The 24424-nt window shown below is 37.5% G+C and overlaps 3 protein-coding genes across 3 annotated transcripts; 1 reads left to right on the top strand and 2 right to left on the bottom strand.

Annotated features, from left to right (window-relative positions):
* Positions 1-3903: 3903 nt before the first annotated feature.
* LOC149951788 (uncharacterized protein F54H12.2-like) lies at positions 3904-5226 on the top strand. The gene has a single exon (XM_090169672.1). The coding sequence runs from the start codon at positions 3904-3906 to the stop codon at positions 5224-5226; it is 1323 nt and encodes a 440-aa protein (XP_090025798.1).
* Positions 5227-5858: 632 nt separating this feature from the next.
* Positions 5859-9892, bottom strand: LOC149951787 (uncharacterized). The gene is made up of 7 exons (XM_090169671.1): positions 8633-9892; positions 8436-8577; positions 8147-8374; positions 7998-8085; positions 7528-7937; positions 6956-7465; positions 5859-6859 (listed from the first exon to the last, which is right to left on the bottom strand). The coding sequence occupies exons 1-7, from the start codon at positions 9890-9892 to the stop codon at positions 5859-5861; spliced, it is 3639 nt and encodes a 1212-aa protein (XP_090025797.1).
* Positions 9893-10327: 435 nt separating this feature from the next.
* LOC149951786 (uncharacterized) lies at positions 10328-11140 on the bottom strand. Its single transcript, XM_090168206.1, has 2 exons — positions 10848-11140; positions 10328-10772 (listed from the first exon to the last, which is right to left on the bottom strand). Exons 1-2 carry the CDS (start codon positions 11118-11120, stop codon positions 10329-10331), a joined length of 717 nt encoding a protein of 238 aa, XP_090024332.1. The 5' UTR covers positions 11121-11140; the 3' UTR covers position 10328.
* Between the last annotated feature and the right edge of the window lie 13284 nt (positions 11141-24424).

Below are 24424 nucleotides of genomic sequence, written 5' to 3'. Positions count from 1 at the left end.
GCGATTAGGAACTTTGTGATTCTGGACGACTTATTATGCGAAATAGCCAATAACAAAGACGTCACCAATCTATTTATTCGAGGCTCCCATCATCGAAACACGTCGGTCCTGATTTTAATGCAAAATTTATTTTATCACGGCAAAGAAGTTAGAACTCTCAATCTAAATTCGCAATACCTTATAATTTTTCGATCTGCTAGGGACGTTTCAAGCGTATTGAATATCGCTAAACAAATATCCCCCTCTAATACTAAATTCGTCGTTGACGCTTTCCGTCAATCTGTAGCAAAACCGTACGGGTATTTATTCATTGACTTGAAACCGAACACCGCAGAAGAGTATAGACTACGAACGGGAATAATACCCGGAGAGGAACCCGCAGTTTTTGTTCCTATATAAAAAATGGTGGTTTCAACTTCAAAAAGAGTTTGTAAAAACATAAACTTTCTGAAATATTTGAGCACTTGTAACGCTAAACAGAGAAAAGGCATTATTAAACTAGCAAACCGTGAAGCTATTTTAGCGTTGGTCGAATGTTGTATAAATGTTCTACGCGGGAACGTTCAACTAACAGATGGTCAGAAGAGTCGGTTAAAGAAACACCGAAAGGTTTTACATCATCTTTGCCAAAAAATTCCTCTCACCAAAAGAAAACAAATTCTCGTGCAGAAAGGAGGATTTCTCCCACTGTTATTAGCTCCGCTACTTTCAATCGTCAGCTCCGTAGCTGGTAGTGCAATAAGTCGTGCTATCAACAAATGAATGGCTCGCAAAATGATATTAGTGTCTGAAGACGTGCTGCGTCGAATGAAAAACTCTACAGTAGAAGAAGTCTCCCGTGAACCGGAAATGCCTACGTTAGACAAAGAAATGAAAGCTATCCTTGAGACTTCAAATACAACTGAATCCGAGAAATTGACATTATATAATCAAACTTTACAGCGACATTTAAAATCTAACCGCAAACCAGAAGAAAAGCAGCGAGTTAAGAAAACTTGGTACCAGGATATCGCGTCTTCGGTTTCACCTACTATGCTTCCTGATGCAATATCTTTATACAACTGGACAATGAGATATATCAATTGGAATGAACTTGGTGAAATGGAAATTGGTGGACGAGCCGTCCCAGGATCAAACGTTATCGATTTAATTTACGACGCGGTTAGAAAAACCAAAGCCATAAGCGATCCCACGGGAATTAATAGTTTTTACGAAACGTTACAAAACAACAATGTACCCAAAAAATTTATTAAAAACCCCGCGAGAATAAACTTGTTAAAGTCATTTTCTTATAACACAACCACACCCAGTCGACAACCTTGGGTGACAATTTGAATGTATATACCAATAAAATGTTTAACGCAAGAAGCGAGTATTTATTTCAATAACCTTTATCACCATGGAAGGGTGTGCGGATAGTGTAGCTGTTAGTATGGTGTCCAAATTAACAAATTCGTTCTCCAAAAAACCGAAACTTTTAACAGCCATTTTATTCATGTTACTTCTTATAATAATCAAATTACTAGATTTTCTATTATGGAATTACTTAGCGCCTACTTTTGGAAATTTTACTAATTATGGATAAACTGCAAAATATTTATTATGATGTGAGAGACTCTGGGGGTTTCGTCGGTGCACGAGGATTATATCGTTCAGCTCGAGAAAAAGGAATCAAAGTTACGTTGAAAATCGTCAATGAATTTTTAAGAAATCAAGATACATATACCTTACATAAGAACGCAAAATGGCGGTATAAAAGAAATAAAACAATAGCATATGGCATCGACGAACAATGGCAAGCTGATTTAATCGACCTTCAGAAAATTTCGAGAAAAAATCAGGGATATCGTTATATTCTAGCCTGCATAGATGTTTTTAGTAAATACGCTTTCGTTGAACCGGTGAAAGATAAGAAAGGGGTTACTATCGTCAAATCTCTGAAAAAAATACTGGATGGTGAAAGAAAACCGAAACGATTGCAAAGTGACCACGGAAATGAGTTCGTCTGTCGTTCTGTACAGGAAGAGTTAGAAAAGCGAGGAATAAAATTTTTTGCCACAGACTCCGAAATTAAGGCAAGCATCGTTGAACGGTTTATTCGAACCCTTAAATCAAGAATGTATCGATACTTTACCGGGAAAAATACAAGGACCTACGTAGATGTACTACAAGATTTAGTGCACGCGTACAATAACAGTTACCATAGATCAATTAAATGTAAGCCCGTTGATGTTACGAAAGAAAATTCGAAAATCATTTGGAAAAATTTGTATGGAGACATCGATTTCAGCCCACCAGTAGCTTATGATTTTGAAATCGGCGACATTGTAAGAATTAGCAAAAACAAGGGTCTCTTCGAAAAAGGATTCCTTCCAAACTATTCCGAAGAATTGTTTCGGGTGATTAAGCGGCTACCGAGACACCCTCCGGTATATAAACTAGAAGCTTTAGATTCCGAACCCATTTTAGGAGTATTTTACAAGGAAGAAGTTCAAAAAGTGGGGAAAGACTTGAATACGTGCGCTTTTGAAATCGAAAAAGTGTTACGAAAAAGACTTAAATCGGATAATACCACCGAGTTACTCGTGCGTTGGCGAGGATACGGTCCACAGTTTGACAGTTGGGTGCAGGAAGTAGATTTAAAATGAGTTTCTATATCACGTTACCCTCCGATTCTTCAACCAAATACTTTCCTAATAATACGACAAGTAAATTTAGAACGTATCTCCCGGAGATGGTAAAACTAAACGGTCCCTACGAAGTAGCACTAACGGAAATAAGTTATCCTAGGACTTGGAATAACGTAAAGAAAGATAGTGCAATTCGAATTTGGTCCACTGACGATAAATCGAATGAAGTAGTAGCTATTATACCTAAAGGAAGTTTTTTAACAATTCAGGAATTACTGAACATGTTACATGTAGATAAAAGTATACTATTTAAGTACGAAGAACGATTAAAACGTGTTTCCGTTTCGTCTGGTTACGATTTCAAATCGATTTCCGCGGGACATAAATTTAAAGTTGATATGCCCGGGGACATAGCAGTCATGCTAGGATTTACGTTGGAACCAAAAGAAAATTTCATAATTACGGATTCCATGATAGCACCTTATATGGCGGATTTGGATGCGGGTTTACACTCCTTATTTATTTATTCCGACGTCGTTCAAAATACGATCGTGGGGGATAGCAACGTTCCGCTTTTACGTATTGTTAGTGCGAAAGGAAAAGACGGAGAAACTGTGGACGTAGAGTTCTCTCGACCTCATTATCTACCCGTCGCTTCTTCGGAAATACAAACTATCGAAGTGAACATTATGGACGAATTGGGAAACCCTGTCCAATTCGAACGTGGGAAGGTGCACGCAACTCTACATTTCAAACCGCGGAGGGCCTGGCTCGCGCTATAACAACAGCGCGCGACCTCGAGTGACGATCATTTTCGTTAAAAGTAACGAACGATAAACATCATGACTCGCTTCAATGCCACCGCTGTAAGCGACTACGAACACTACTACCTAAATCAAGCTGGCTACGGCTCTATTCCCGTGTACCGAGGAATAGGGGTGCAGAGGGGATATGGTTTGGGAAACATACTCGCGTCGGCATTTCGTAGTGCCATGCCTTTATTTAAACGTGGAGCGCAATATCTCGGAAGAAAATTTTTAGATACCGGAGCGAAAGTAGTGACTGACGTTGCCAGTGGAATACCTATTAAAACAGCTCTGGCATCCCGATCAAAGAGCGCGGGTCGGGAAACTTTATTATCAACCGCGAAAACCATTAAGAAAATGACAGGGTCGGGGCTTAAAAAGAGACGTGCAAAACCACGAAAAGTCACTCGAGTCAAAGTCAAGAAAAGGAAAACAACGTGTCCTAGTTACTCCGATATATTTTCGTAATGGCTCTATTACACCCGCATTCGAATGGATGTGTGAACTCTGAATTGGACCTTTTTCAAGTTCCGTTAACGCAGACGGGGATCATAGGAGGTGAATGGGTCGAATACAATCCCATTTCCAGTATTTCCAACAATTCAGCGCTAACTTTCTGCGTTAGTGGGAATTCAGAGACGTATATAGATTTGTCGCAAACTCTTTTACACGTACAAGTTGATGTCACGAGAGAAGATGGCGAATTCCCGAGACCCGCAGTAATCGCGGCTGATGGTACCGTAACTACTGCCGCTGATAATATAGCACCTGTAAATTTGTTTTTACAAAGTCTTTTCCCCGAAGTTCATTTATTTTTAAATGAAAAATGCGTTACGCCAAGCGCTCAGAATTACCCATATAAGTCGTATTTTCAAACAACATTAACATTTGGAGACTCGGCTAAAACGAGTTTTCTGACCAGTTCTTTATTTTATCACGATACGCACGGAAAATTCAACGATTTCGCGAACAATAAAGGTTTCGTCAAAAGAAGGCATTTCGCGCAAAAAGGAACGATTGATATGATTGGAGGTCTACATTTGGACATTTGTCAGCAACCCCGCTATCTTCTTAATTTAGTGGATTTAAAATTTGTCTTTGGAAAACCAAACGTTGAATTTTGTTTACATTCTGACATGAAATGTAAACTCAACATAAAAATGGCCTCCCTTTATCTCAGAAAAGTTAAACTTATTCCCGAAATCCCTCTGTCACATGCTAAAGTGTTGCAAATGGCGAGAGCTAAGTACCCCATCACGCGTACCGAGTGTACATCATTCTCCATTCCGGGTGGAAACCAAAGCGTAGTTCAAGATCATTTATTTACTGGTCAAATTCCAAAAAGAGTCGTTATTGGAATGGTTAAACAAACGGCGTTTTTGGGCGAATTAAAATCATCCCCGTATAATTTTCAACATTTTGATTTAAATCATATTGGTCTTTTTGTAGACGGAAATTCCGTCCCCCATAAACCGCTTACTCCGAATTTTGCGGGGCATAGTTATATACAAGCGTACGCTAATTTATTTCTTCAGACCAATCAATGGGGTATAGACGAGGGTAACCAATTATGTCGCGAAGCCTTTGTTGGTGGAAACTGTCTTTTCGCCTATGATCTAACAGCTGATCTTATGAACAACGCTTCCCATTTTCACCTGGTTAAAAACGGAAATTTGAGACTTGAAATAAAGTTTGCGAAAGCTTTACCCGAAACCATCGCAGTCATCGTATACGCCGAATTTCAAAGCCTTATCGAAATTGATAACAACAGAACCGTCTTATTTGACTAAAAACAATGGATACGATACAACTAACTAAAATTATGGAAATGGATAAATTCACGAAAGACCTTTTCCGTGGCGTGTTTGCAGCTGATCAACTACCAAAACACGTGATATATTTTCCGTCTCTCTACATCGTAAACACTGATACGTCACAGGGCGAAGGCGAACATTGGGTGGTGTTATATTTCTCTAACGAAAAGGTTACAGGTATTTCCCTGAAATTCGAGTACTGAAAACAGATGGAGCGAAGTATTAATTGTTTTTGTTTTTGTAGAATTTTTCGACAGTTTCGGCAACAGTCCGGATTTTTTCCCTTTTAATAATTTTGTCGAAAGAAACAGTGCGACAGTGACGTTTAATTCTATGCAGCTACAGGAAACTGGGAGTACCACGTGCGGGGGGTTCTGCGTTTATTTTTCTCTTAATCGGTGTAGAGGAATAAGACTATTTGATATTGTGTCTAGATTTTCTAAAAATAAATCTGTTAATGATAAAATGGTTAAGGAATTCATGTATTCAAAATATTCAATAAATTTTCAATGATAATAAGTTTTTTTATTTATCAACACTTTACAAAAACTAAAAACAATTTAGAAAATGGATTTTTTTACACGTTACACTCGAAACATATATTTCACTTAGGTCTTACGTTTTATCAAATCTATCCAATGGTGACCATACGATAGAGTTCTTATTCCGTCTCCCAAAATGTATCGTTTATTGTCGCAAGGACTTAACGAGAGTTTGTTTTGAGTGACTGTAAACAGTTGGTGTTTATCACTTACAATCCGTTTCATGGAATGTGTAAAAACACGGGTTTGGAATAAACAGTTTCGGTAATGCGCGTGGCGTATTTCTTTTTTCACGACTTGTCTGCACACTCCTTTCGCTACTTTCTTTTCTCCATGTTGGAACAATATACTGTATAATTTCGGACGCAATCCCACGAAAGACTGTATAGGAACCCCTGAAAGTTCGTCTTTCATTTTTCCCATGACTTTTTTATTTACTTCGGAGTGAAGGAAATGCGACTGAGGATAGTCCGAAAAGTCGAATAAGTGGGAATCCCTTTTCAAGTCCGCGTAGACGTCTTGGGTCTTGATGTCATATGTGAGGGAGTCCGTGTCGGTAAAAAGTAATCGAGCTTGATCCCCGTAGGTCTTCTTAATATAATCATAATGAAATTGATACATGATCAGTTTGGATAGATCTAATACCGTGAACCCCGTATAGATCGGCTTGTTCAAGGTTAGAGACTTTTTCTTGAGCTGAATACCGACAAGTTCTTGGTGAAAGATTGTAAATTTTTCAAACGCCGGGCTGCTTGCCTTTTTGATTGCCTTCTCGGGTGTTTGTACAAGATGGAAATCAATGCGGTTTCGCAGATTCTCCATAGTCTTTCCAAAGGTTGAATTATTTAGTAATTTAAAGAAATTTTTTTCAAAGTTATTTTGGGCTTGTTTTCTTTTCTCGGTGTTGAATTCGATGAAAGGTCGTAGCCACTGAGATTGGTTGAAAGAGAGTATTTTATGAACTTTGGTTAGTTTCATACCCTTGGAAACGTAATATTTAAGGTTTCTGTAGTGCAATACGTATCGTTCCTTATCGAGGAGGTTAGGTACAAGTTTGGGGAGCGTGTCTTTGGCCGGGAGATTCAGTTGTTTTAGCATTAGTTTATAATAGGAAGAAAATAAGTCAGTGGTTACGACGCGAGATTCGGGGGCCAGCGGATTACAATTATGATCCTGGTGTAGTTCTTCCGAATAGTGTAGATCTACTTCCAAAATGAACCCGTAAGGAGAATCGTCGGGTAGAGTTAGAACGTGTTTTTCAGTGTACACCAGAAGATCTGATACTGGAACCCACGCGAATTGGCCGGTCGGGAGGTAATCAATCATGGCAAAACCGTATAAATTGTTACAATCATAGTACATGATGTAATTAGACGGTTTGTCTTGATTATAGGTTTCCGGGAGGTACGGGTTATTTGCCTCAGCGTTTCGATGGCTTATCATTGACACACCGCCTCTGATTCCACGCTCGATGAATAAATGCATATCAGGGTCAAGCAAAAGTTCTAATCTAACTTTTGTCATTCGAAGGGCGCTTTCCCAAGCGAAACCGGGTATGGTGTAGGCGTGGCAACAATCTAGGTTGTAGTATTCTACGCACATTGCGCGAAAACTCTCAAAAACGTCCGCCAGTTGTAAGGTATCAGCCTGTACATAAAGATCGTGAAGTTCTCCTACGAAGTTAGAAAATAAACAATTAATTTCTTTCACCGTATACTTAAGCAGTATATCGTACCTAAATTTCGAATATTGAAAACGTTCCAAACTTGACGAACGGTTTCGTAATCCTCGTCTGAGATGTCTTCTCCTATAAGTGAATTATGGAAGGCCTCTTTTGAGGGGAGAACCGTTTCTTCAAATCTTTTTACGTCGTCCATGTAGTCATACGGATACGTCAATTTTTTCAGTAAAAATGGGACTTGGTACGGGGGATAAAAAGAGTTTAGGATTGGAAATTTGACCGGACCACCACTAGCCAAATTAGAGATTAAGGTTGAGAGACTCTCCGGAAGAAATCGGTAGGAATCCAAAAACCGAAGTCCCCCGAATGAAAAGGAAATGTAGTTTTCCGTATTTGAGGGGATGCAGGTAATGTCTTCGTCTTTAAACAGACCAATGCGCTGCATAATCAGGTGAGCGTCATACCTGCAATAAATATTACAAAGTTAACACTATTCTAAAATTTTAAAAGAATTAAGGAATTACCTGCTTAAATTGTGCAGAAAGACTGGCGTGAATTTCCCGACACGTAATTTCAAGTTACAGGAATTATGAGCCACCCCTCGAAAACGACCTAAATTAAAAAAAGATGATTTATTTTAAAATATTTTTAATTATTTACAAACTTTTTATACCGGAAAAATGGCAGTGATCTCTAACTCCCGGGTCTTCCGGTGTGATAACTCCTTCGCAAACATAACAAGTAGTCGCAGTTCGGCATGCTTCCTCTTGGGCGGGAGTTAGATCCATAGGAACTATTTCCTTTAGTAAATCCGTGATTTTCTGTCGTTCCATTAATAGACTTTCCAGAAATACGTCGATGGAATCCATCCCGCGATATGTAACTGGTGCATTCGGCTTTCCTGTTAAAAAAAAATAAAAACTTTAGTAATTGTTGAAATTTGTTTTTCAAATATTTCTCACCGTCCGGTCCTACAACCACGTAAGAAAAACCGCACGCAACATGTTCGCTAAGTTTCGTTGTGGATGACAATTTTGAATCCGGGAGACATGTATGTATTTTATCTATTATTGATTCAAAATCGGCGTAAATCACGTATGGAACCTAAAAGTAATAAATTTGAGAACAGGAGCTAATAACATTTGATTGAATTCCTTACCTTTTGCTGCCATTCTATTTTCTCGAATTTTAATATCGGCTTCTTGAAGGGCATCTTAGTCAACTGCGGACCATGTACGTTACAATTTTCTACGTGTTTCCTATGGTTTGTTTCGGAGTGCATACCCGAAAAACGATGTAGACAATATCTGCATACATGCACCTTTCCATTGTGCTTCGTGAAATGACTAACTAAGCGGCTTAAGTCCGTTATTAAGCAGAAATGATCGAAATCTCCAGATTTTAGAAAAAGTAAGTCAATCTGACGATTCTCCGGGGCCTTATGGTCACTGATATATAAAGGGAACACCTCCTCGTCATACCCGAAAATATTTATTGAAATGTCATTTTTCACTTCAATTTTCTTTAGTTTGTTAATATTTAATTGAAAAGGGAAATCGATGTCGCACAAGTCTAATTCATTCTCGTATTCCTCGTATTGTCCCTTTCTTTCCGGGTGAGCACTTGCCGGGTATAATTTTGCGAGCAGACACCATAAGAAGCATTTGTCATCTTCGGATTTGATATTTAAGACTCCTCTCTTACTTAATTTCGGAGGTATTTCAATGTAACATCCTGCGACAAGTGGCTGATATGAAATAATATCTAATTGGAAAAACAAGATGTGATCAATCGTCCAACCACTTCCCGCGTCTTGAAATTCTTCCATGGCCCTCGAAATCTCCTTCAATCCCGCGTCGATTTGACCCGGGATAACGTCAGATGTTAGTATAGCTTGGGTTCTACTTCGGAAGTATGGTAAGGCTTCAACCGTCTGACCATCCGGTAATTCATGTTCATATCTCACGCGAATAAACATGTTCCATTTAATCCCCCGCTTCTTACTCAAATGGTTTTCCAAATATTTAATTAAAGCAGGTTTGATTGAATTAATTAAAATCTCGGGGTCCGTGTGCGTAATACGTGGCATATAACGTGAACTGACCAAGGCGTCTTCAAGAGCTCCGAGTTCTTCGACGTCCCCTTCAAAGTCAGGTTTCCCGTCATCCATCGGTTCTTCTTCTTGAGGCGACGGCGAATTTTCTTCTTGCTGGGATGTGCCCGCTTGGGGTGAGCTCACTTCGGAACTTGAAGATTCATTCGTGTGAATCCGAGAATGCCGAATTAACCCCGATCTACGCGCGAAACTATTTTTACACTCCGGGCAAACATGTTTTCTTTTCGAATGTTGTTCCCTGATATGTCGATTTAAATTATTTCTCCTCGTGAACTTATTCGAGCAAATGGGACATTGGAACATTTTTTCGCCTCTTAATTGAATACGGAGAGAACTCCCATACTAACTGCTCTACTCAAATGAAGAGAGGAGCGAATCAGGGTTAGACTATATATCGGTTTTCTCTAGGGTGTACTTTGATACCCAAAACCTTTATGGAATATCTGGGTGTTTAGGTAGAAGAAAATATGATCCAAAAGTATGTGAATAGATCCCCGTACCATCAAATTAATCTCTCCTTTCTAGTATCATTCCCTCCATTTCATTTCGAAAATGGAATTCAATCTATAGAAATGTAAGAAATCTCATTTCAATTTTCTGGAGTATTAACTTTATATTTTCAGAATTATTTGAGTGAAGAGTAAGCTTACGGTAATTTAGTATGTTTATTATTGATATGAAATAAATATAAGGAATTTATATATTTTTATTTTAAATCATCCTGGTTATACAATTTTATTTACATGTCATAGCTTCCCTCCATCGCGTCTTTCACTATTTGTTCTAAATCTATTAGGTCGTCTAAATCATTAGGGAAAACCACTTTTTTCGGTTTCTTCTGCTGACCTGTCACTGTAGACGAGGTCTTTTTTTTACGCTTTTCGGGTTTGGAAGATGACGGTCTTGAAGAAGATGATGAAGTGGTGGAGAGCGCCAACGGATGAGCCCTCGAAGTAGAAGGTAAAGACAAAAGAGATTCCAATGAAGGTGTGGAAGTTGAGGACGCTAAAATAGGAGCGACTGATGCTGAAGCTTCTATGTACGATGCCGATGAGGATGCGAGAGATGCCGATGACGATGTGGAAGCGAAGGTTGAGACGGTCGGTGTGTTATTGAGGGAAGACAGAAGCATTGAAGCCATGAGGTCCTCCTCGTGGGAGATAGAAAGATCCCGCTTCTCTATCTATTTAAGACTAATTTCATTAATACAGGGTCTGATATGTAAAAACTAAGAATGGAAACCATGGACATTACTTACTGTTATTAACTGCATCAGGCAGGGTCCAAGTGCATTCCGAATATTCCCTATATTCGGGTGATACGCTAGATGTACGTCAACGGTACATCTCGTTTCGTCCGGGTGGAAATTAACCCAGAACCCTTTGTGATGCTTCCTTAGAATTACCACGAACATGCGAAATGAAAGATCGGGCAGTTCGGGCCTTCCGGGAATAGGTCCCAAAGCCACGGTGTAGCGAAGAACTGCGACGGCTACTTTTCGGTCAAGAGGCATTTCACTTCGAATCGACATTGTGAATATAATTCTTCTTATCTCGACACGAGTTTTTATACTCTTCGAAATAAAAACAATGGTACCAAAGGGCATAACGCGTTACCCTAGTTAATTTATTTACCTTTGAACAAAATGTCGGTGTATTTATTTTTGACGATTGTCTCAAAGTGACACGTTACTCAACGGGTCTCGGAATTTTAAACATACTTAGGTATTGAATTTGTTTTATTTTTTCTATTAAACAATTTGTAATAGAATCCTCGAGACTAACCATTCTCCTATCTGGCGACATGCGAGAATTTTAAACATACTTAGGTATTGAATTGGTTTTATTTTTTCTATTAAACAATTTGTAATAGAACCCTCAAGACTAACAACTCTCCTTTCTGGCAACATGCGAGGTTTCCTCAACTAGTACGGCGCAGCGACGAGTCGCTCTTAATGCAACCGAAATTAGAAACCGCGGATGCGTTAAAAGGCTCCTTCCTTATATTATGATTAACGACATTTGTTTTTATTAGAACTCAAGATTTTTATTATTCAAAACAAACTATCGCATTTTTCCATGATTTGATTTTAAAGGCCTTAAATAAAGCACAGTTTACATTATAAACATGGTATTTACATTGTAGTGGACATATATCTGATAGTCTAGTAAAATTAGGGCATCCGATATCTTCTATATTCACTATCTTCGAACCGAAAAGTTCTGAAAGGAAAGACGCTTTTTCCAACCCTTTTGTGTAGAAGCGCCTCGCTTTTGACAAAATGTCAGGAATAATTATATCCAAATCCGCTTTTACGTATTCCCCTTCATTCCATTCCATTCCACAGATGTTTCGTGAAATCCACGCACACTGTCGTCGGTCTCGTAAACATAGTTCATGGTAGGAGAATGGTGCTCGGAAAGAATACACATTATTTTCCCCAGTCTCTGCAATGATATAGGCCAATTCTTTGAGAACGTACTGTCCATTCGCTCTGAGAAAGTTCACTTCCAAGATGCATGTTTTTTCCGACGACCTTTAAAAAAAACCGCTCTTTGAAAAACAAGTCTTAAAAACAATACCTTTAAAAGTTATAGAAACTTACATTGTTAATGTTCCAAGATGTGGTACTCAAGCGGACAAAATTCTGAATAAATTCGGAGTAACAACGACGTCCCTTTATATAGTACCTAAATACGACCAAACGACCTTCGTGTAAGTCAGTGTGGATTAAATACGAATTACTCCCCGTTATTTTAATATTGTATGTTTTTAAATTTCAAATATTTCGATGGAGTACGTGTTTAGACTTATTCCTAAAAGCGATTATATTCGACGGACGACGGATATTGGAAACCACGTTAAATAACTCATATAGGATCCCTTTCCGGCAAAGGGAGAAACTCCGTAACCGAGGATCCGTTTTTCAAGGTCTACCGTTCTTTCACTTTACATTACTTCTCGTCGCCTCTTTTAGCCTCCACTTGAATTCGCTCCCCGTTATTTTAAGCATATAGCTAATGTTTCGTCTCTCTCGCCGTAGAACACGTTCAAGGTACATTCCCTCTGCGTAAAGAAATAGGAAGCCGCCTATTTAATAAGCTCGGTATTCTACGCCGCATTGAGGCTTCGGAAAGTCATTATTTCAACGGACTTTTTCGTACTTTGTCTCTACCGGCGCCGAGCTGGGAAAGAGAACGAACTCGAGTCGGTGATTTTTGCTCCACGTTGATTCTCTATGGAGGAGATCCACGTTCAATTCTTATGGGGGCAGATCCACGCATGATCCTTATGGATCCCCATAGGGATCATAGATCCACGTGGGGCTCAACTCTCATTTTCTACCTACTTACTTGAAAAAATTGAATACAGATTTACTTTCTGAGATAAAGAAAAGAACCATTAATTTGGACGCCGCCATTGTTTTCAGCTATGTGCCTGTAGGGCAAGGCTGGCCAATCTTTTCAGCTCAAGGGCCAAATTCGAAATATGTCTCGGGCTGCAAGTTTATCTTTAAATTGGTCTCTTACCAAAACATCAATCAGTCCATTTTACTTTTAGAATCTTCCTGTGCCTATTTTGGCAGATTAATGCTGATCAAGCAGACGGTTTTATTTTCTTTACGTCTGCTTTCCATGAGGAGTAGAAAGAGTACCCCAATACTCTCGAACAAGCGAACAGTTGCTGGGACAGAGTAAATTCCATCCGCAGAGCAGATGAATTAATCGTTTTAGAGTAAATCCGAGAACAGGTGAAAATAAATCACCAAATTGGTATTACTACCCTGCATTTTTCGTTTAAATTATTTGTTTGCCATCGAAAAAGTAAGGCAGCCCTGTTTTAAACTAATACGTTATAAGAAATTTTGATTTATTTTTCATGAAATGGATTCATAATTTTTTAAATAAAAGACCTATAACTCTTTCATTCGTTCGATAATCTCTATTGCTAGAATATCAGTTGTTCTTATGTCACTAAAGCTGCGCTCACAGGACGGTAGCTGAAAGCAATTTTAACATTTGGAACATTTAAAACCTAGTATTTTACTCTAAATATAAGGAGCTTGTTTAATTTCGTTAAACTTTCGGATATTGAAACTCTGTAAACACAAAACATTTAGGATAAATTACAATTCTATAAACCATGCTGTGGTGGACGACTACTGTTTTTTTTGCATTTTAATATTGCGCTGAGGCACTTTTTTGTTTGGAAGGTTGCGGGTTGAAATTTGGGCTCTGACGACACTGAAAATTCGTCATTTTTTATTCGAAACATTTTTTAAACTTATTTTTATACCAAAATGTTTGTAATTTTAATTCCGTATTTTACAGCGTGTTTTAAAGTTTATATTTTTAGTTCTAAATTGAAATTTTAAATGTCCCGTCCGCTGCCTCGACTTGAAACAATCCATGAGGCAAAAGCTTCCGATACAGCCACACTTTGCAATACGCCTATGCATTAGTTGCTAATAGGATCTTTAGACCTGTATTTTCATTGTTTATGGTGAATCAATATTTTACTCATCTCGCCCCCTTAAAACAAAACACGTCCTCGTGTATAAACTCAAAATTAAAACCAAATATAGTCATTCAGTCTGTTATTGTTTTTTCTGTCTGTTCTTGGACTAATAAAATATTATTTAGGAGAGGGATACCTTCGCCGCGAGAGAGGGGGGGGACAAGAAAAGAGAGGGGGGAGCGAAAAATAAAGAGTGGACTTATTATAAATTATAAAAAAGATTCGACTAATAATTCACGATTATCGTAGCGCCCACGCTCCGCTCAAGTCTTTGTCGAGAATGCCGGCTCCGGGTTTTGAGACGTCCTAGTTGACATGCTTTATGGGGCTGGTAGGCCTGGTAGATTATTTGTAGTTTTCGGGTATTTTTAGTATCATGGTTGTTTTTAAATGAATTGCGTAATTGTGATTAGATAATTAATATGTAGTTGGTTTTATAGTGTTCGGATATTTGATTTTTGTTTGATTTTGATTTTCATTTACTTTAATTTAATAACCCGATATTAACATTCTAATAAATATTGACCTTGGCATGGTAGATCCGAGTGTATTTTTCTATCCCTTTAACCCAAATTTAAATGGCAGCGCTTTACACAGAGAATCCGATATTTTCAACCTGATAACATTAATAAACTTTAACTCTCCGTTAATAGCCTTTTATAACATCTGGTAGTAGTGGTTGAAAAATGTCAACAGTGACTACCTTAGGTTGCGACCAATTCTTTCGCCCTATTCGTCCTTTCTGTTTCTTCTTCTTGGTCGTTGTTGGTATTAGATTCAATCGGTTTCATAGCTTGAGCCGTTAAACATTTCGTTTAAACGAGTATGGTGCACTACAAAATCCTTGGAATCGTCATCTCCAGTGATTTTATAGTTAAACTTCACGACTCACTCTGCAAATCGTGGGTGGACCAGTCCAGGGTTTCAGAAATTTCTCACTAGTGCCAAGCGGACAACAGGGGTTGTACAACCAGACGCGGTCACTGACATTAAACGGGTTGAATTTCACTTTTTAGTCATATTGTTCTTTTTGGTTCGTTTGATTCCTCTGAATGTTTTTAAGTACTCTTTCAGTTATATCTCTCATTTCCTCGTCGACATGTCTTGCATATTCTTTTGGCTGAAACTATTTTGTCTTTCTTCCAAATTCAAAATTGTGTCTTGTGGAAGTTTTACGTCTCTTTCCGTGACCAACTTGTACGGTTTATGCCCACTAGCGCAGTTCCCATTTCCGCGGTTTCCCAAAAGAGCAGTGTCCCAAAAGCGCGGTTCCCATTTGCGCAGTTCCCAATAGCGCGGTTTCCTGTTTGCGCACTTTCCCGAAAGCGTGGGGCCTCATGTGGTTTTCGACCGCCACAGTTTCCCATTAAAAAACAAAGAGTCAAAAAAATTTCAAGTTTAATCCCTTATTTTATTCCCAAAAATAAACTATACCTAACCTATCCTAGAGTGCCTACGCGCCTGCGGCGCCCCCGGCTAACCTAACCATTCCATATTCAAAGTTATATACACTAGGGATGCAACGGTTCCACTTTTTTGGACTATATCGGTTCTGGATCCGGTTACGGTTCCTAAATTTTTGCTTTATCGGTTCCGGTTCCTAAATTTTTGCTTTATCGGTTCCGGTTCCGGTTCTTAAAATTTTAATTTATCGGTTCCGGTTTCGGTTCCGGTTTCGGTTCCGGTTCTCAAAATTTAGAACCGATCGGTTCCGGTTCCTAAACGGTTCCTATACGGTTCCAGTGTGTTTAGTATTAATTAAACTTAAATACACAAGCAATTCAAATGAAGTTAAAGATAAATAATATCCACCACATTTATTTATTTAGAATATAAAATTTGTTTTTGGTAAATTAAATTTAAAAAAAAAATTGCTTTCTCAGTGACGTAGCTATGGGTTCGGGGTCCTCCCACGAAACTGTTTTTGGGGTCCCTTATAATCATTAAGGCTGAGTCCCGATTATCGCTATCTAGAGTTAGGGCTAACATGTATCGCCTTCTACAATTAGATTTGACACGTACTTGCGTGTTAAATATATAAAACGCTTAAAAATGGCTTTAAGCCCTAAGTGAAACGATTAAGATAAATCACGGCAATCAGCGTCTGGAGCATTAAAAACCAAGGATCTGGTAGAAGTTGGAAGTCTGGAGTTCAGACTCCCAAGTCCAAGCAGTGTTATTGATTAAGATCGTGAATAAAATGTTTATTTATTTAGAATCACGATCTAGATGACTTAATGTAAAATAAATAAATAAATTATTGCTACTATTATCTCGTAGGGAACTCATGTAAGCGCGTTATTTGTTTATTCAATAAAATAGGTTAAAATGAAATCTTCTGTTTGAACATTCCCACGGTTTCATCGTTTCAAGATGGAGGGGGGGGATGATGTACTTTCAAGTTTTTGGGAGACATTGCCTACCCTTCCGCTCCTCATTTCAGGGGCGTAGGAACGTTTTAGAAGTTGGAGGGGGCAAAGAGAAACGAAACGGGGGTCTAGGAGCTTAGCCCCGATGTAGAGTGAGTAATCGGTCGCGAATGTCATTAAGGCATTAACAGTAACAACAGTTATCATACGAAGTTTATTTTAGTCTTTAGAGTCGTTTATGAATTTAAGATACACAAATCCACAATAATAAAATGAGAATGGTTTTGAATTTTTAAAGGAGTGTAGCTTCACCAAATGCATGTGTTACTGTTTGACTACTATGTAAATTGGCGAGAAAAGACACAGTTGAGCTTCTATAAGCTTTATATGCTTTTAAATTGAGAATTTGAGCTTTTCAAGATTTCAACTGACCAAAAAGTTGAAGTGGCAATAACATTAGTTGCCCCTCCCAGCAAAATTCTAGGGAGGGGCATTGCCCCCTTGGTTCCTACGCCCCTGCCTCATTTCATTGAAAAATATAAAGATGGGATTTCTATGACTCGTTTTGATTTCAGTTGAGTATATCGTTCTAAATGGAGTCCATATTATTTCGTTCAATAAGCATTGTCATTTGTGAAATGTAAGCAAATGCAAAAGTTGAAATTTTAGATTATCTAGACAAAAACTACCCAGGCCAGGGATTATATTATGCAAACGAATTAGCCTTACCTTCAAAACTTTAAATTCAGAAACACAACTTAGTTATTAATATACAAGATTTAACGATCTGCTATAAAAACACGTGTCTCGATACTTTTCAAACTTCAGTATGTTACTTTTATTATGTACGTTGTTTGGATATTTATTCGACGGTTATTGTGGTTGTATTTATAAAGTTTTGGGCACGCCTGTTGAAACAAAGAAATATCTGAAGCAAGTAAAACATTAACTTGAGCTGACAAGAGAAAAAACTAGACGAGGCCTCGCGCGGTTGGACTGTACAGCGTCCCATAGGCGATTTGGGGGCCCCTCGATGGAGCCCCCCCTCCATTGCGGAGTCTGCCGGGGCGTTATTTACACCACTGGCTTTTCTGCTGTTTCTCCTCTAAGTCGGTTGCGAAGGGGATCAAAAATTATGCTTGCCCATTGCCCCACTAAATAATTGCTCGGAAGGCACACTAGTAGCAGTAGACGACAAATATTTTTTCAGGCCTTTGCTACATTAATTTGTGAAATTGTGTCGAGTTTTCCGACTGAAGAAAATAAAACTAAAACTATCGCGGATTTCCGGATTATGCCAGTTTTTAAAGCAAACATTTGGAGAACGAGCCCATTTTCAATTGAGAATACGTAAGGGTGTGTCAGTTGACAGTTACGTAGAAACCCACATAGAGTTATCTGAGATAGGATAAAGATGAGTTTATATGAAAAACTAATAGTAAATTAGGAAGTTTAATTACTTAATTTCAACATGCGCTAAATGTTGGTAAATAAAGTTATAGAACCGTTTAAAAACCGTTTAAAACAATGAAAAACTCGGTTTCGGTTCCGGTTATCATTTTTTTAAGAATATCGGTTCCGGTTCCAGATACGGTTATCAAATTTTTATATTGTCGGTTCCGGTTTCGGTTCTGGTTCCTAGAATTTACTCGGTTCCGGTTCCGGTTATCCGTTGCATCCCTAATATACACTGAAAATTGAATAATTAATCGAAATTATCGAAATATATTTTTGGACTTATTTTCCCGAACGGAGATTCGAACTCAGATTTCCTAAACAGCACTCGGACGCTTTACCTCGAGACCATGGGCGGTTGGAATCTCCTTAAAATTCCCTTTGGTTTATTTTCATTAATTTTATATACATATACGTAATAATCGAAACCACGATCGTAAAACGTGGTACTGAAAAAAACTTTGAAAATGACCAAACAAAAGCTTGGGTAGCGTCTAATATCCGAAGATGTTTCGAGCTGGTGCAGAAAAAATAGTCTAGAGTTATTTTAAACCCACAACGCGATAGTTTTACGAAAATAATTTGCTGCGACCCCCATCCGAAATTTCGGTGCAGTTTTACGCGCCATGTGGAAGTGACTCCGCGAAATTGGCCTTAATAGCAGTGAATTTGATTTAATAAATTTTTTAATATGGTTTCGGGTTCAACTAGGTCCCCTACAGCAGGGCAGTGATCAGCGATTCGGTATCATTTTTTTTTTTTTTTTTTAGAAGCTAGTTATGAGCGATTGTAACGGGTGGGACAATTCAGTCCGCTCGTCCATTTGATTAATCAGGTGCGAGATATGTGTTACGGCCACGCCAACGGGGGGATACTTAGGGATAGGGTTGGGACACCCGTGGCGGAAGTATGACAACCACCCGTTGGGGGATTAGTGGTCGTCCTCACACGGCCATCCACAAACTGTGCCTCCCGGACGCCTGGGATTACAGGAGTGAGCCACTACTCCCGGCGATTCGGTATCTAGGTAAAAGAAATCAGATAGTAGATAAAAAGATAAAACTACGTAATGCCAAATTATCGAAGGTATCATCCAGTAAAATTTAAAAAGATACTTTTTTAATCGATGAAAAATATCTAAACAATTTTTATTTTCATTTTTAGATACTTATTTATTTTTAATAAGAATATTGGAAAATATCTTTTTGAATTTTTACTTGAAAATAGTTTTATCTAGTTTATTTGACACATTAACGTTAGATATAAATATTTGTAACTAGATAAAATAGCAATAAGATACTGATATCGAATTTGAAAGTTTTTATACGCAATCCTTGGGATTTGTGTGAATTATTTTGAAGTACAATGTAGCCGATGTCGATGCCGATACCGCCGTGTCGCGCATATCTCTTTAACAGTTAGAGTTAGAAAAGTCAATGATATTTCGTTCGAATGTACATATCTCGGCATCGATAGCATTTCATAAATGTTTGAAATCGGAGCCCTAGAAGTTGGGCATTTGCCTAATTTATTATTTTCGGGGGTCGCACTTTGTGTGGTGGATATTTTATTTAAAATTAAGTCCGATAACGTTAAAAAAATATTTTGGTTAGGCTAGGATTCAGTGGACCTCCACTTTCGGTTATATCAGTAAATATTAAATTAAGTATATTTTCCAGGGTAATTTACGGGACCCCAAATTTCGTGGTTTTATATTTTCGCCTAAAAGTCTGCACAACGTTCCTTAATTTAAGTCCGATTTTCATTAAAGTTATATTTTTGAATATAACCTAGAGTTGCAAATACGTTCCTTAATTTTAATTCTAAGTAAGGCTTTTTGGGCAGCGTATACGGACCCCCGCAATTTCCGACATCGTAAATCCGCGTGTTTATAGAGGTCTACGCGCCAGTTTGCCTCTCGCATTTTTAACGCCACGCTTTCAACGTATGACCAGAAGTAACAATTAAGTATGACACTGATCTACCTAGTCTTCATGGTATGACCAGAAAAAATAAAGGCCCTTTCACACTATCCAACTTTATTCAGCTGACAAATTGAAAGATTTTGGACGGACGTATCAGTTGGATAGTGTGAATGCAAAAAAGTCAGACTGACTAGTCTGCCGGATTTAGTCAGCTGACTAAAGTTAGTGTGAATGAGCCTTAAGTTTGACACTCAACGCCTGACCAGAAGTAACAAAAAGTGTGATCCAAAGTAACAAATAAGTGTGACACTGATCGAAGTTATCCTCGACGCTTTCAACGTATGACTAGAAGTAAGAAAGTAGTGTGACACTTTCCACGTATGACTAGAAATAATAAATAAATGTGAAACTTTTAATGAGTGACCACAGAAGAAACAAATAAGTGCGACACTTTCAACGTGTGACCACAGAAGTAACAAATAAGTGTGACACGTACTCCAATGTGTACAAAGTGTGTTCAAACTAAGTGTAAAGTATATATTCCATTAGGTAAAATTCTAAATAATCTTTGTACCTAATTTAAATGACAAATAGCTTAGATGAGAAATATAGTACAGATAAGAAAACTTTTACTTATGACGAAAATATTAAGAAATGGACAGTAATATAAATGTATCAAGATAAAATATAATTTATCTAATACCTTAAATTGAGATGTTCCAAATTGAGTATATATAAAATAATGATAAACAAATTTAGGTAGTATTTTAGTTTTTTATTTATCTTGGAAAAAATACCTAGATCCGCATTTAGATACTTCAAATTATAGATAAAAGTATCTATCGCTGAGCACTGGATTTGGGAACGTTCTCATTTCCTTCGAGCAAACAGCAGCATCGTCGCCAGTCTTGGAAATAATGCATTTTTTTAAAACTAGTAATTAGGATTAGTGACCCCTATTGTCTACAAAAATAAACTGATCCTTAAGACCAGTGACCCTTAACATGATTTTTTTTCTATTGGTCCCATTGTAAATTATTTTTTATGGAATAATTTATTGTTATTAATAAATTTATTGTAACTTTAATACCACTACTAAAGGCTGCTGGTAACTTCGTATGCCCTTCATCTCTAGTAGAAATTGGAAGGAAGCTTGAATTTTTAAACTGGTCCCACCTCAATGCCCATAAAAAAAAGTGAATTATTAAACTGGTCCTACGGACCAGTGACCCCCAGTATTTTAATTAAAAAACTGGTCCAAGCAATTAATAAACTGGTTTTGGACCAGTGGACGTGTGTTATTTCCAAGACAGATCGTCGCCTTGATTTTTTCGGAAATTTTTTCTTGCGTCGTCTGCTCCTCTGTATACTAATATGTTACCTCCGTGGCACGGCCTTCTGTAATACAAGAGAAAATAGAGCAACCGGGACTAGTGGCGAAGTCCTGTAATCCCAAGGGTCTGGGAGGCAGAGAGTAAGGATGACCGTGTGAGGAGGACCACTTTTTTAGAAAAAAGGAAGATTCTAAATGAAACAAGTTCGCCAAGAAGGCGATGATATTATTTCATTGCCAGGTGTCACACTTATTTGTTACTTCAGGTCATACGTTGTAAGCATCGCGTATTTTTCCGATAAGTGTCACACTTATTTGTTACTGCAGGTCATACGTTGTAAGCATCGCGTATTACTCCGATAAGTGTCACATTTATTTGTCACTTCAGGTCATACGTTGTAAGCATCGCGTATAACTCCGATAAGTATCACACTTATTTGTTACTTTGGTCATACAAAATTTCATTGCCACCTATGTGAGGCAATGAAATAAAAAGGACTAAACGATTTTTTAATGTTTTGGTACGAGACCAATTTAAGTTTAATCTTGCAAGCATTGAATTGGGAATAATACTATCTAGAGCCCCAGTTCAAATTTTCCCCATAGGCTTTAACACAGCATTAGTGAAGATAGGAACGAAAATCATGGGAGGGTTATCAACTACGACAAAAGCCACCTATGAGCGAAAAATGCAACTATTTAAATGAAAAATTCTTCGATGGCCCCTGCCGCCACCTATTAGCGACTTTGTGAACTATTATTATTTAAAGCTAAAAAACAAAACAACGAAGGTTCTTGGTAAATCATATTTAATTTGGAAATAATTTACAGTATTTTAAAAGATTAAATTGCACTAAAACAAAATAAAGTATGTAAAAATGAATACAAATAAATAATAAGGAATATAAATAAGTAAATAATGAATATAAATAAATAATGAATGTAAATAAATAATGAATGTAAATAAATAATGAATGTAAATAAATAAAATGTAAATAAATAATGAATATAAATAAGTAATAAAGAATCCAGTACATCTTGAATCATCAGTAAGTGAAACATCAGATGTGGTGTCCTTTTGTAAAATATTATTGGAACTTTCGCATAAATTAGGAATTGATGTATCATCGAGGGCTAAAATATTTGCCATAAAAGACCTCTTATAGGCAGACTTAAACTGAGCTACTGTGGGGTTATTGTTATAGACTCCCTGTTGTCGATAAACACTAAATATAAGTTCTAAGTGATCTTGTGATAACTTGTAGGTAGGGAGATATCTGTATGAAGTGAAATTCTTAAAATTTGATTCTTACAACTCAACTTTAAACCTAATCAGTACTTCAATGGTCTTAAGGCGTAACTAGAGTATCTACCAGATGTAGAATACAAGTGATGGAAACTGCAAAACCCAGAGGTCCAGTTTTTCTAGTTGATTCTGAAATCAAGTTTCCATCCGAATCACACAAATTTAACATTTCAGGAGGCTTGTCCTTGCTCTCTTTGTTATAGCTATTGATTGGAGCCTTGTACTCTTTAGCGTATTTATTTCGTGAATTGAGGATATCAAAACAAACTTAATATCTTAACATGTGCTAATACTTACACCTTATCTCTACCTATCCACAAATTCAATGAAGTTAACTGTTAGATCCATTTCTGAAACTCTTTGACCTTAATTGCCTTCAGAATTTTCATGGCGCTCGCTACTGAGGCACTCATTGTTTGTACTACTAATTTTACTTTCATCTTTTGTGTATGAAACTTTATGTGAAAGCGTGTAAGTTTGTTGGCCAGACTAAGACCCTCTACAGCTTGGATGCTCTCGAGAAATTCTACCAAAGACCATAATATATCCTATTATTTGTGAAGATGTTAATAATGTTACTAATTTTATCTTTTTTTCCAGAAGTTAAAATAAAATTTGCTTTACTTCGTTATAATCATTTCGCTGATCAAAGATAACCTTGAACAATCCCCACAAGTTTCTTCGAAGTTTGAACATATGACATATATCCAAAATGAATACCACTTTTTTCTCTGGGTTTGCTAAATTTATAAATTTGAAGTTAAAATTTCTACTTTTAATAATTACGAATTTTACCAGGCTTAGGAAAAACTGATTTTATTTCTTTGGATGTCATAACCACTCCTAGTCGCTGGGCCATTGCAATATTGGAAGAAATTCCATCACCTACCAACGCAACACATTCAGCACCAGTGGCTTTGATGTGATGAAAAGCTTCCCGAACCAGCTTGTCCAACAACCAGGCTGGTGTTCCGTGAACAAAAAAAAACAATTGAAATTTTCCAACTGCCATTAATGGCAACAAAAAAAAAACAAAGCCAGAAGTTATGGTGTTGCTGTCAAGAGATGTTTCTAGACGAAATTGCGCATTTCCTACCCATTATGCTTAAAATTTCACTAAAAATCTAAAGAACTCACAAAAGATACCTTTATTGTGTGAATAAAGAGTTTTCAGATATACATGACTTTATTAAAAAAAAACGCGTCGCTTTCCCACTTTAATTCAAAAGTTTAAATTATAATAGTTCACAAAGTCGCTAATAGGTGGCGGCAGGGGCCATCGAAGAATTTTTCATTTAAATAGTTGCATTTTTTGCTCATAGGTGGCTTTTGTCGTGGTTGATAACCCTACCATGATTTTCGTTCCTATCTTCACTAATGCTGTGTTAAAGCCTATGGGGAAAATTTGAACTGGGGCTCTAGATAGTATTATTCCCAACTCAATGCTTGCAACAGGCATATAGTTAAAAACAGTGTTGGTGACCAAATAAATGGTTATTTTTTTTTATCTCGGAAGGTAAATCTGTATTAAATTTTTCCAAGTACTCATGATGGAGTTTCCGAGGTGAGGGCTCTCGCTTGACTCTGCGTAAATGCCTGCGCGAAACTGGACAAAATAGCGTTTAATAGCCTCATACCCGGAGATTCATCGTCTAATTAAAGCTGATTTCCTCTACTTCACTATGAGGCAGTTATGATACAAAGCAGTTTTTCGTACCCGTATGGGGTCCCGCTAAAAGTCGAATTCCCCCAAAATCGTTTGAAAGAAATTTCTATTCGGCGTCTTTGATTGATAATAGTGAGAGCGCATGTTTACAAAAATACCCGAATTGTTCGGAATTGGTATACAGCTCTGAAAATTGAAACTATACTCTCGACTACGTTATTTTTATTTTTCAAAAAACACCACTGGAAAAACTTTTATACGCA

Source organism: Leiobunum rupestre, chromosome 3, assembly GCF_980474605.1.
Source record: "Leiobunum rupestre chromosome 3, qqLeiRupe1.1.hap1, whole genome shotgun sequence".
Lineage (NCBI taxonomy): Eukaryota > Metazoa > Arthropoda > Arachnida > Opiliones > Sclerosomatidae > Leiobunum > Leiobunum rupestre.
Note: the sequence above shows the minus strand (reverse complement) of the source record. Positions and strands in the feature narration are given on the sequence as shown.

Excerpts from the sequence above, each read along its gene's own strand:
- LOC149951788 (XM_090169672.1), top strand. The coding sequence starts at position 3,904 with ATGGCTCTATTACACCCGCATTCGAATGGATGTGTGAACTCTGAATTG.
- LOC149951787 (XM_090169671.1), bottom strand. The coding sequence starts at position 9,892 with ATGTTCCAATGTCCCATTTGCTCGAATAAGTTCACGAGGAGAAATAAT. Across the intron at positions 8,375-8,435 it reads CGTGGTTGTAGGACCGGACG|GAAAGCCGAATGCACCAGTT; the intron begins GTGAGAAATATT and ends TTTTTTTAACAG. Across the intron at positions 7,466-7,527 it reads TTTCAATATTCGAAATTTAG|GAGAACTTCACGATCTTTAT; the intron begins GTACGATATACT and ends CTAACTTCGTAG.
- LOC149951786 (XM_090168206.1), bottom strand. The coding sequence starts at position 11,120 with ATGTCGATTCGAAGTGAAATGCCTCTTGACCGAAAAGTAGCCGTCGCA. Across the intron at positions 10,773-10,847 it reads GCCTGATGCAGTTAATAACA|ATAGAGAAGCGGGATCTTTC; the intron begins GTAAGTAATGTC and ends AGTCTTAAATAG.